The 13,699-nt window shown below is 37.2% G+C and overlaps 1 protein-coding gene across 1 annotated transcript in view; it reads left to right on the top strand.

The window, feature by feature from the left end:
• VWA8 (von Willebrand factor A domain containing 8) overlaps window positions 1-13,699 on the top strand; it is a 518,389-nt gene that overhangs the window by 305,056 nt on the left and 199,634 nt on the right. The window contains exons 22-23 of the mRNA XM_006837608.1: window positions 7,904-7,979; window positions 12,102-12,237. Of these exons, the coding sequence (XP_006837671.1) occupies window positions 7,904-7,979; window positions 12,102-12,237 (212 nt within the window). The remainder of the gene's footprint in view (window positions 1-7,903; window positions 7,980-12,101; window positions 12,238-13,699) is intronic.

Raw genomic sequence — 13,699 nt, 5'->3', positions numbered from 1 at the left:
GATACAGGGTCACTATGGTCGGAACTGACTCGACGGCACTTCATAATCACAACATTCTATATACCCATTGCCTTCAAGTTATAGCAACCCTATAGAAGGTTTCAGAGATTGAATCTTTTGGGGAGCAGAGAGTCTCATCTTTCTCTTGTACAATGGCTGGGGCGTTTGAACTGCTATCCTTGCAGTTAGCAGTCAAGTGCTTATCCCACAGTGCCACCAGGGAATCTCGATTCTTGTATGTTGTTGTTTGTTGTTAGGTGCCATGGAGTCAGTTCCGACCCATAGCAACCTTGTATAGGGTTTCTGAGGAGTGACTGGTGAGCTTGAACCAACGACCTTGTGGTTCAAACTGACTTTGCAGTCCAGCGCATTAACCCACAGTGCCACACCAGGACTCATATTTATTTTAATGAACTATAAAGTTAAAAAAATTTTTGTCAGCTGTTTGAAATTCTTGTATGTCTTCCTTCACACTTTACAAAAGAACTCTTAAGTATTTTACTGTGTTTTGGTGAATACTTTCATTTAACATATTGTTCTTTGCTGTAGGACCAGACAATGTTTTGTTTTGTTGTACATAGGGTTGCTGTGGGTTGCAGCCAACTCTCAACAGCATAATACGTATTGTTCGGTGACCCTGGTTAGATTTTTCACCTTGTGTCGACACTCACATCTTTCTGCACTCTTATGTTTTACTATTATTATTATCCAAAAGAAAGCTCTCACAAACCAATTAAAGTACAACTCACTCAAATATCATCCTCAAAATAAACATCACTATTTTGAAATCTTTTGCTTTTCAATAAAAGATGTTAGCTTGGTGTACCATCCTTACAAGCAACATTTAGAACAGATTGTGCTTGCTCTTCAGAGACTAATTTCCTTTCCTTATTTTGACTAAAGCCTGGTCTTTACACAATTTAATTATGTTTATTGCCTTTGGGATCATTTAAAATTAACTTTGAAACATTAATGACTTAATTAAAAAACAACAGCGACAACTTTAAATCACAGAGTTAAAAAAATAGGACTCTGTACAGAATTTTTTTTAGTAGCCCCTTTATTGACACCAACTTTAATGGATGGACAGCTTTAGTTTGTAAGTTAGTAAGAAGTGAGAACAATCGGTGTTAACATAAATGTCAGCAATTAGCTGAAAATTCTAATGAAATCATCAAACAGTACTATACTAGTAACTGCTAGACACCGCAAAGCTATCTCTTTACAAAATTCTAGGCTAAGGACATGTGACTAAGGTATGTTTAACTTTTTTCCTCTGTAATATTATTAAGATTATTCCTCCTGGTTTAACTTATATTTCAAAGTCATTTGGAGGATCAAATGAAACTAGAATTGAAATTGTAGCAAATAAAATCTTCTCTGAGGATCTTTATTTATGTGGAGAATTAATAACTTTTGGCCCAAGATACTCATAAATACAGAGCAATAGACTTTATCAAGTATTCTCTGTAAAAGAATCATTGTATTAACTTTAAAACTCGATCTGCCACACACAAAGGAAACCTACAATAAGAATGGACTGCTAACCACAAGATAAGCAGTTCAAACACACCAGCCACTCCTTGGAAACCCTATACAAGGTCGCTGTGAGTTGGAACCAACTCGATGGCACTTAATAACAACATACATCAGAAAATGCTAGTGGAAAACAAGGCTCAGTGGGAAAAGATATTTACAACCTAGAAAGACAAAGCACTAGTATCCTGAATATTGAGCTCCAACAAATAAGTAAGACAAAAACAAGTGATATATAAATAATGGAATAAGCATATGATGTAGACATTCCCCCAAGAGGAAAGTCTAATGATGAGTGTTGGTGTTAAGTGTTGTCAAGTCAGTTCTGGGTCATAGCTATCCAGTATAGGGTTTCCAAGGGGCAGGTTGTGGGTTTGAACTGCTGACTCTGTGACTCACAGTGCAGTGCTGATCCTACAGCGCCACAGCAGAAAATGCTCAGCCTCAGACAGTAAGCAAGAAGATACTAGTTAAAATAATAAGACATTGTTTCACATGTATCTGATTAGAAAAACTAAGACTGATATGACTTAGTTCAGTGTCACAGTACCCAATAAGCAAGGTAAGCACAGGTCTACTTGTGCTTACTTGTGAATCTGCAGTGAATAGTTTCCTATTTTTTCACCATATCAAAGATTCTTCTAGGTATGGCTATCATCTGTCTCTCTCCCAACCCCACAGTACCTTTTTACAGAATCAAAGCCTCTTGTCCAAGTTGTAATTCCTCACAAGGATGGCATATCCCATAAACAAGGTAAGCACAGGCTTCCTTGTGCTTACTTACTAAGCTGTAGTGAAAAATTTCACTTGCAAGATAAGCATGCACTTACTTATGCTTACCTGCTACCTATAGTGAACAAGTTCATGTTTGCCCCAGATTAGCAGGTTATCACAGTTAAACCTGTGCCTACCTTGCTTACAGGGTAACCCATTCCTGTATCTATTGTTGACAAAGATGTTGAACAATAAAAACTTTTCTACCACAGATGTTAGTGCAAGCTGGTCCAGTTTGGCAGTATCACTAAAGTGAAGATTTCCACAAGTCCCTTCTGGGTATGTTGTCTGAGAGTCTAAAATCAGAAGCGCTTGGTGTGTGTAAAGAGAACTGTCTGAAAGTAGAGCCTTTACTCCACCTTAAAGTCTTAACATGTCAAGAATCCATTTGGATTTTAATGCTGCCTTTTCTCACAGCAGTCCCTCTCTCCTTGGTGTTGACCTGTCATAGACTTAAGGAGGAATTCTTTAATCCTCTGATGTTTATGCCCAGAGGGTCTTCCCACTGTACTCAGACATGTGCAAGATGGGGTAGCTTACCTGAAGGATCTTGATGCACAGTACTATTGATAAATCTTTACAGCGGACCTCCAGAAACTGACTTGATTGAGAAAGCATTTTTAATATCAGATTCCAGAAAACCCCATCCTGTAATGAACTAAAGAGCATGTCCCTTAACGAATCATGTAACCCCACATTGACAAGAATGCTTCAGAAAGGTCATGGGAAAATGGAATTAAAAGTTAATGGGATTTTTGAAACCTTTTGTTTTATCCACCTATCCTTGCTAAATCTTCTCTTTGAAATATCTCACCCTTCACTCCCCTGATTGTCTTTCAGTTAATTATAATTTTGGTTCTGCTTTAACTCTACAAAATGTCTTCTTCCTCACTATCAGGTGGAGCAACCATCTTCACTCTGTGTGTTTGGACATCTTACCGATACAGACTGGACTGTAAATAAATCTCTTAATTTTGCTGTAGCAGAACGTGTGTTTTCACTGTAAGACAATGTGCCATACATATATGCCTGAGTGTTTAAAAATAAAATAAAAAGAGCTAAAATGAATAGGGAGAAATACTGTTAACTGATGGCACATGGAAGGGATTATAATCATTGTAATGAAACAAAGTATAATCTTTAAAAAAAATAAATAAATAAAAGACAGTGTGCCTAAGGGAACATGTTGAAAAATATGGATAGCAATAGTGATTTATCATAGCCAGAAATAAAAATGATAAAAATGCCCTTCAGGCAAAGAAAGTTGTTGTTGTTGTTGTGTGCTGTGGAGTTAATTCCAACTCATAGCGACCCTGTATAGGGTTTCTGGTAGCATAGTGGTTACGAATCGGGCTGCGAACCTTAAGGTCAGCAGTTCGAAACTACCAGCCGCTCCTCGGGAGAAAGATGAGACTTTCTACTCCTGTAAAGATTTACACCCTCGGAAACCCTGTGCAGGGTCGCTATGGGTTGGAACCGACTTGACGGCATTTAACAACAACAACATAGGGTTTCTGAGGCTGTAAATCTTTACGGGAGCAGAAAGCCTCATCTTTCTCCCGCGGAACAGCTGGTAGTTTCAAACTGCTGACCTTGCGGTTTGCAGCCTAATTCATAACCACTATGAAATAAATAAATTCATTTGGTGGAATACTATATGTAAAGCAGTAGAAATGAATGAATCAAGCTATATATACTAACATGGATAAATCTCAAAACATAATTTACTTATGCAAGAAAAGAAAGTTGCAGAATGATGTTTACACTGTCTGTATGGTGGTGCTGGTGGTGGTGTGCCGTGGAGTCGGTTCTGATTCACAGTAATCCTGCATAGGGTTCCGAGGCTGTAGATCTTTACAGGAGCTGAAAGCTTCATCTTTCTCCCACAGAACAGTTGTTTCAGTTTGAAACAGGTAGTTTGAAACTGCTGACCTTGAGTTTAGCAGCCCAACTCGTAACCACTACGCTACCAGAACTCCTTATCAATATACTTACTTCTCATTTAACACTTACAATAACCAAACAACACAAGTTCTTGATTCTCAGCATTTTCAGATGTCTAAAAAAACCATGAAAACACATGTGGGATTAATAAGCACCTAATTCAGGGGAGGAAAAGGAAATGAAATTGGAAAGGACTTCAAATGTGTTTTTTGTGTGTTATTTATTTGTTAAAATATCACAGTAAAATAAAACAAAAGAAAAAGCTAATATGCTACCCATGACAATGGGTGTTACCTTAATCACTAAAATTGAGGCTTAAAACATAATCATATACTTGTTGTTGTTAAGTGCCATTGAGTTGGTTCTGACCCATAGCGACCTTGCATAGGATTTCTGAGAAACAGCTGGTGGGTTTGAACCATCAATCTTTCCGTTCAAACTGACCTTGTAGTCCGGTGCATTATCCTGAAGCGCCATACCAGGACTCCAATCGGATACTTCGTTTTTGGAAAGCATGCTTTTTTCTTGATGTTCTCAGTAACTATATAGATGGTATTGGTAGTGGCTATGTGCCGTGGAGTCAGTTCCGACTCATAGCAAACCTATATAGGGTTTCTGAGGCTGTAAATCTTTATGGGAGCAGAAAACCTCATCTTTCTCCCGTGGAGCTTCTAACTGTGAAATTAGCAGCCCAACTCATAACCACTATGCTACCAGAGCTCCTTATGTAAAGGGTAGTGGGTTATTTTAAACACTATATGTTATAATTAGAGTACCCTACTGAGCCTGGAGTCCTGGTGTGGCGTTGTGAGCAAATATGTAAGGCTGCAAAGTCATTTGGAACTGCAAGGTCAGTGGTTCAAACTCACCAGCTGCTCCTTGGAAACCCTACATAGGGTCGCTATGGGCCGGAATCAACTCGATGGCACTTAACAACAATAAAAACATTGAGCCCTGGTGTGGCATTGTAGAATAATGCACTGGAACGCAAGGGTAGTTTGAACCACAAGTTCAGTGGTTCAAACTCACCAGCTGCTCCTTGGAAACCTATAAGGGTCACTATGAGTTGGAACCAACTCAGCAGTAACAACACTGAAATATAAGCCAATCAACTTTAACTCAACAAATTTTACATATTTTACTAATCTTTGCTTTTCCTTTGATGTTTAAGAGGAAAGAATCAATAGTAAGAACAGAACAATTCCATTCTTATACTATAAATTCCTCCTTCTTACAGAAAACTCCACTGAAAACCATAATTCCCATTTGTTTTCTATCCTCATTTGTAGTCTCTTTCTGAAAATATCTGATTTTTTCTTGTTCTTTCAAACCTATGGCTATTTTTAGCACAAAAGTCCCTTGAGAAATCTACTTTGACAAGCTGTGTGCTACAGAGAAATTTTATTTGCCTTTTTAAAGCTAGAGTTCAGCCTGCATCTACTGTTCTTCATCTGTTTTGAAGCATTATAATTAGGCAGATAAGGACCGAATTTCTCCTTTTTACTGACAATGATGCAAGAGTTCCTTTTCCCATTTTGGTACTGGGAGGTGTCATATTGTTGCCCATTAAATATGTGACAGATGAGGTGAGAAATTCGTTGTGTTGCTATAAAAATCTGTGTGAACACATTTCTTTCCCTTTCTCATCCACCCCCTTCCTCTATTGCTAGGATATTAACAGTGAATTTAAGTGAGATTAATTAAACTCTGTTCTTGATTTGTTTAAAACTCTAAAACTTAACTTGTTCTCAAGAAGCATTAAATAGTGTCCTAAGGTAAATTTACAAGACCTAGTAATACAGAAAAAGGATATGTGATTATAATTCATTCACACCAAAATTTAATAAGCACTAATAAATTGTCACAGTATCTTTTCACTTTCCTTAATGTCACATAGTGGCAGCCTATTGAGCATGAAAATGTAATCCATGTTAAGTGCCTTTGTGAGTCTGGGCAACCCTGTATAGGGTTTCCAAAGAGTGGTGGTGAGCTTGAACCACCAACCTTGCAGTTCAGACTGGCTTTGCAGTCCAGCACATTAGCCCACAGTGCCACACCAGGACTCCTATGTAATCCATGATGTTGTTGTCAAGTGCCATCGAGTCACTTCTGACCCATGACGACTCTGTATAGGGTTTCCAAGGAGCAGCTGGTGAGCTTGAACTGCCAACCTTGTAGTTCAAGCCGATTTTGTAGTCCAGCACATTAACCCACAGTGCCACACCAGGACGCCATGTAATCCATAGACTGGCTTTAATTGGCCACATGGCCATCAAAACATACGAATCAGGTTGCTAATCTCACAGTCAGCAGTTCGAAACTACCAGCTGTTCCACGGGAGAAAGATGAGGCTTTCTGCTCCCTTTAAGATTTAGCTATGAGTCAGAACCGACTCCATGGTATATAACAACAACAATATATATATATGTATATGTATATGTATATGTATATGTATATATATATATATATTTGTATATATTATGTATATATATATATATATATATATTATTTGTTATGTTGAAGTTGCCCATTAAAATAAAAAAGTTGATACACTCTACCAGGACTCTCTCTTTCTGTCTCTGTCTCTGTCTCTCTCTATATATATATGTATATGTATATATACACACACACATACATGTAAATATATATTTGAGAATTACATGTATGTAAATACATGTATGTAAATATATATTACATGTATGTAAATATATATTTATATGTATGCAAATAAATATGTACATGTGCGTGTGTGTGTGTATATTTATATGTTTGAGGATTAAGGCGCACCTGACCCAAGTCATAGTATTTTTAGTCACTTCATATCCATGTGAAAATTGGACGATAAGAAAGACCTTAGAAGAATTGATGTGTTTGAATTATGATGTTGAAAAAGAATATTGAAAGTACCACGGACTTCCAGAAGAACTAACAAATCTCTCTTGGAAGAAGTGCAGCCAGAATGCTCCTTAGAAATCAGGATGATGTAACTTTGTCTCTCACACTTCAAACATGTCATCAGAGGAATTGGTCCCTGGAGAAGGACATCATGCTTGGTAAAGTGGAGGGTCAGCAAAAAAGTGGAAGACCTCAAACAAGATGAGTTACCACAGAGGCAGTAACCATGGGTTCAAACGGAACAGCAATTGTGAGGATGGCTAAGGACTGAGCAGTGTTTTGTCACTATGAATAAAAACCAACTAGACGGCACCTAACAAACAACAACCACACATACACAAACATGCAGATGAACAAGAGGGCTACGAAAAGTTTGTGGGAAAATTCCCTTATCATATAATTCCATTTTCCATGAACTTGTTGTATCTCCATATGTGTGTGTGTAATTTGTTTTCCCTCCTCCTCCCTCTCTGGAGATGATTTTCAGGAGTGAAAGGTCACAAAGGAAATTACCAGAAGGAGAAAGAGATGTAAAGAACCGGGACACCCTGGACCCCTGGGTTGATTCCCAAACCCTTGTGATTTATATTACATTTTCAAAATTCTGTTGCTGAATGGAATTTTTACTCATCTCAGGAAAAAGCAGGATGGTGAACAAGAAGAAAACAGAAGTGCTCTTGTGTTATATTTTTGTTCATCATCAAACATCAGTTCATTTCCTCACTAACCATAAAATGTGTTGTTTCCATTTTAGGGATACCACGGTACAAACCCTTACTCTTCAACCCTCTGTTAAAGATGGACTCATAGTATATGAAGACTCGCCTTTGGTTAGTACTCAAATCACATGACTATTTTCAACTATTTTTGGAATGAATTTGACCCTTGAAAGGAGCAAAATCTCCCATGGATTCTAACTTGTTCATGTATTGATTGGGGTACAGATATTTACATGTAGATTACTGCAAAAAGAACATCTTTCCTCTGTTCTCTCTCCAGAGTGAGAGATTCAAGGAATGACAGAAATTCATTATTGATTTCTTTTGCATTCTAGAATTTAAAAATAAAATGTATAGGTTGAAATTAAGTAGGGTTGCTATAATGTTTTTAAGAATGGTGGGGTTTTTTTTTAGCAGCTATGAAAATGCAGTCCTCAGCTTCCATATTTGAGACCCAGAATACTGGGCAACCAGGGGTGACCTTGCTTTGCAGCAATGGTACCAACAAGCATCATGGGACCATCGATGGTCCAGACTCTTCAGGGTCTCCTGCCTGAACTCTCCTAGCTTGGCCCCTATTTTGGGGGGGCTATATGTTAAAACTAAGGTTAAGACATTATTTTTCCTCATTGTTACTTCAACTTACTGTTACTATAAAATTAAAAAAAGCTTCCTTTTTTTTTTTTTTCAGGAATGTGGAATAAAATACTTGTGGTAGAGGAAATCACCTTTGTCTTATTTATATTTACATGAAACTACTGCCCCAAACTAGGCAATCTGAAAATTAGATGAAATGGTCCCGTTTCTGTTATGAGATTGTTGTTGTTGTTAAGTGCTATAGAATCAATTTTGACTCACAGCAATCCCGTCTATGGTTTCCGAGGATTTCAATCTTTGAGAGAGCAGAATGCCTCAAACCACAGAACTTGTGGCTTGTAGTCTAGTGCTTATCCTATGGCGCCACCACACTCCCTCTTATGAAATATCTCTTATTATTTAAAGCAAATTCTTTGAGTTGACATTTAAATTCACTGAGTATTCCCTCTCATTGACCCCGATGGTGGTGGTTTTGTACTACCAGGTCAGTTCTGACTAATAGCGACCGTGTATAGGATTTCTGAGGCTGTCGGAAAATGAGCCCTTCAGGAAGGCATTCAAAATACCACTTAAAAAGAGCTTCCCCCACAAAGTAGAGTTGACTTTAATGATATGGATGCAGCAAAGCTTTCGGAACCTTTATTTGCTGATGGGGCATGACTCAAGATGAGAAGAAACAGTTGTCAGCTCCCCTGATAATCGAAACATTATGGAATACATAAAGATCAATATCCTAGGCATTAATGAGCTGAAATGGACAGGTTTTGGCAATTTTGAATCAGACATCATATGGATTACTATTTGGGGAAATGACAAATTGAAGAGAAATGGCATCATATTCATCAGAAAAAAAATTTCAATAATTGATCAAATATTATTCAAATTCATGCACCAACTACCAAAGCCAATGATGAAAAAATCAAAAAATTCTACCAACTTCTTCAGTCTGAAATTGATAAGCATGCAATAAAGATGCCTTGATAATTACTGGTGATTGGAATGCAAAGTTGGAAACAACTATTTTTTAGTAGTTGGAAAAAATGGCCTTGATGGTAGAAATGTTGCTGGAGCTCACATGATATAATTTTGCAAGACCAATGTCTCATTCATTGCAAATATATTTTTTTAACAACACAAGAGGTGACTGTACACATGAACCTCACCAGATGGAATACACAGGAATCAAACTGACTACATCAATGGTAAAAGGTGATGGAGACATCATGTTCAATATCATCAGCCAAAACAAGGCCATGGGAAGACTGTGGAACAGATCAGTAATTATGCTATGTAAGGTCAGGCTGAAGCTGAAGAAAATTAGAAAAGGTCCACAGAAGCCAAAACACTGCCTTGAATATATTCCACCTGAATTTAGAGACCATCTTAAGAAGATTTAACACATTGAACACTAATGACCCAAACCCAGACAAGTTGTGGAATGACATGAAGAATATCTCATACTGGAAGAAAGCAAAAAATCATTTAAAAGACAGGAAAGAAAGAAAAGACCAAAATGGATGTTAGAAGAGACAGTGGCACTTGCCCTTGAATGTAGAGTAGCTAAAGTTAATGGAAGCAATGATGAAGTAAAAGAGCTAAAGAGAAAAATTCAAAGGGCAGCTTGAGTAGATAGCAAACTGCAAAGACCTGGAATTAGAAAACCAAAAAGGGAGAACATGCTCAGCAATCCTCAAGCTGAAAGAACTGAATAAAAACAAAATCAAGCTCTGAATTGCAATATTGATGGATTCTGTGGTCAAAATATTGAATGATGCAAGAAGCATTAATGGAATATGGAAGGAATACAGAGTCATAAAGAAATGGTCAACATTCAGCCATTTCAGGAGATAGCATATGATCAAGAACCGATGATACTAAATGAAGAAGTCCAAGGTGCCCTCTAAACTTTGACTGAAAACAGGAATTGACAGAATACCAATTAAAATGTTTCAACAAATGAATGCAATATTGGAAGCATTCACTGGTTTATGCCAAGAAATCATGAAAACAATTGACTCGAAGAGATTGATAGTCTAACTGACTAGAAGAGATTGATATTTTTACCCATTCTGAAGAAGGGTGATATGACAGAATGTAGAAATTACCAACAATATCGTGAATATCACATGAAAGTAAAATTTGGCTTAAGATAATTCACAAACAGTGATAGCAGGACAATAATAGGAAACTACCAGAAATTCAAACCAGATTCAGAAGATTATATGGAGCAAGAGATATGATTGATCATGTCAGATGAATCTTGGATGAAAGCAGAGGATACCAGAAAGATGTCTATTTGTGCTTTACTGAAAATGCAAAGGCATTTGACTATGTAGCTAATATGGATAAACAAACTATGGATAACTAGGAGAAAAACAGGAATTCTAGAACCTGTACATAGACCAAGAAGCAGTCGTTTGAACATAACAAGGGGATACAGAATGGTTGAAAATCAGGAAAGGTGTGACCAGGGTTGTATCTTTTTGCCATACTTATTTAATCTGTATATTGAGCAAATAATCCAAGAAACTGGGCTACATAATGAAGAGCATCAGAACTGGAGAAAGACGCATTAATAAATGACATGATCTTAAAAGCAGAGGACTTAAAACACTTGTTGATGAAGATCAAAGAACACACCCTTCAGTATGAATTTCAACTCAATGTAAAGAAAACAAAAATCTCCACACCAGGACCAATAGGTAACATTATAATAGAGGAGATTGAAGTTGTCAAGGATTTCATTTTACTTTGATCCACAAGCATGGTTCATGGAAGCAGCAGTCAGGAAATCAAAGAATATATTGCATTGGATAAATCTATTGCAAAAGGCCTTTTTAAAGTTTTTAAGAGCAAAGATATCCATTTAAAGACTAAGGTGCACCAGACCCAAGCCATGGTATTTTCAGTCTCATATGCATATGAAAGCTGAACAATGAATAAGAAAGACTGGAGAAGAATAGATACATTTGAATTATGATGTTGACAAAGAATATTGAAAGTATCATAGCCTGCTGGGAGAAGTACAGCCAAATTCTCCTTAGAAGCAAGAATGGTGAGACTTCATCTCATGTACTTTGGCCATCAAGAGGGACCAATCCCTAGAAAATGACATCATGCTCGATAAAGTAGAGGGTCAGCAAAACAAAAAAGGATGACCACCAAGATGGATGGACACAGTGGCAGCAACAATGGGCTCAAACATAAAATTTTGAGGATGGCGCAGGACCAGGCAGTGTTCTGTTCTATTGTGCATGGTATCATTTTGAATTGGAGGGGAGTTCTGGAGTGGCGCTGTGGGTTAAAGCACTAGGCTGTAAAGCAGTTTGAATTGCAAGGCGGTGGTTCAAACTCATCAGCTGCTCCTTGGAAACCCTATGCAGGGTCGCTATGGGTTGGAACTGACTCGATGGCACTTCACGACAACCTGGGCACCTAACAACAATATAGAGTTAGCACATTTGGTGACTATGTGAATCTTATGATGGAGATAAGTTTTAGTTCCAGATTTCCTGAGGACTTTTTTTGTGATCACGAACATATGACTTAAACTAACTGTTACAAATCCAAAACAGTAAATGATTTTTAAAACGGTTGTTTTCACTCTGGTTTCTGATAAATTTTCTATCTTTGAAGGTGAAAGCAGTAAAGTTGGGCCATATTCTTGTAGTAGATGAAGCAGACAAGGCTCCAACAAATGTCACCTGTATTTTGAAAACTCTAGTGGAAAATGGAGAAATGATCTTAGCAGATGGAAGACGTATTGTTGCAAGTGAGTATGAAAACAGGAACTTTGTCCTTTAAAACCTGAAATTTTTACTTATCTAGTAACAAATCAAAGACTTATATGGCTACTTGTACATAAGTAACAAGTTCAAGTTCAGTGTAACTCAAATTGTCTGTATGATAAGCATTTCTAAAAACTGGTACTTTTGAGTCTAGATTTCTCAGTTTCATTTTTTATAGCCAGAGAACATCTCTCAAAATTTCAATAGCAGTAATAGGACAAATCAGCTCATATTTTTCTCCTTTAGAGAATACCAACACACAGTCCTTACGATGTTCATCTTTCTATTATTTTTGTGATTTATTTTTTTCTTATTGTATGAAATGAAAACTGTGGCATAGTTCTCTTAATAAATACTCATAATATTAAAACTAAGTTTTAATGTGCAATTTTAGCATATATTATGTGTATATGTGTACGTGGGAAATGGAATTAAAACGTAATGGAATTTTTATGAACATTTTGAAGCACTCTAGTCTTTATTGTTGCATGTATATAACCTACCAGCCACTCCTCGGAAATCTATACAGGTTCATTATGGGTTGGATCTGACTAGAGGACACTTAACAACAATATGCATACATAATGGGAGTTCTGGTGTGGTACTATAGTATAAGCACTGAACTGTTAACCAATAGGTCCTTGGTTTAAGTCCACCAGCCACTCCTTAGAAACCCTATACAGGGTCGGATTTGACTTGATGGCATGTAGCAACAACATATATAATGGGAACACAGTGGCTTTGTAAGAATAAACACTGACCGTGAACCACAGGTTTGGTGGTTCAAGCCCATCAGCTGTTCCTTGGGGGAGAGATGAGGCTTTCTGCTTCTGCAAAGATTTGCAGCCTTGGAAACCCTATACAGGGTCTCTGTGAGTCAAAATAGACTTGACAGCACTTAGCAACAAGAACATGCACACATAAAATCATTATACACACATACCCATTAGGAAGAATTCTGTTTTGAATTGCCTTCTTTCTTTTTTTAGGGAAAATGTAAAGTAGATGAATCTCATCACTCTATTTCAACTGCAAGGAACAATGACATTTGTTGAATGCAATGTGTGAACATTTTGTAGTTTTTAATTTCAAATGTTTGTGTCCTGAGAAGACTTGAAAATGTATAACTAACCTTTTGGCTATAGCTAAAAAACAGAACAACCAAACAAGTTGAAAGTAATAACTAAAATCTTCAATCCAAAAGAAGAGTATGGAGAGGACATCAACACAAAAACGTTTCTCCTGGACGTTGCCATTGCAGATTGCCCAGGGAATCCAGTCAAAGCATTTCAGTTTCACAATGAATTTATTGTAAAATGACATTTGAGTTAGGCAGCTCTGAATACTGTTATTTAAAAGGCACTCATACCCACAGAATTAAGATTCTATTTGCTCTTTTTGGAGGCATCCTAAGGACTATGAAATGGACAGGAAGAAAGAGTTGTT

This window comes from Chrysochloris asiatica, unplaced genomic scaffold, assembly GCF_000296735.1.
Source record: "Chrysochloris asiatica unplaced genomic scaffold, ChrAsi1.0 scaffold00022, whole genome shotgun sequence".
NCBI lineage: Eukaryota > Metazoa > Chordata > Mammalia > Afrosoricida > Chrysochloridae > Chrysochloris > Chrysochloris asiatica.
Note: the sequence above shows the minus strand (reverse complement) of the source record. Positions and strands in the feature narration are given on the sequence as shown.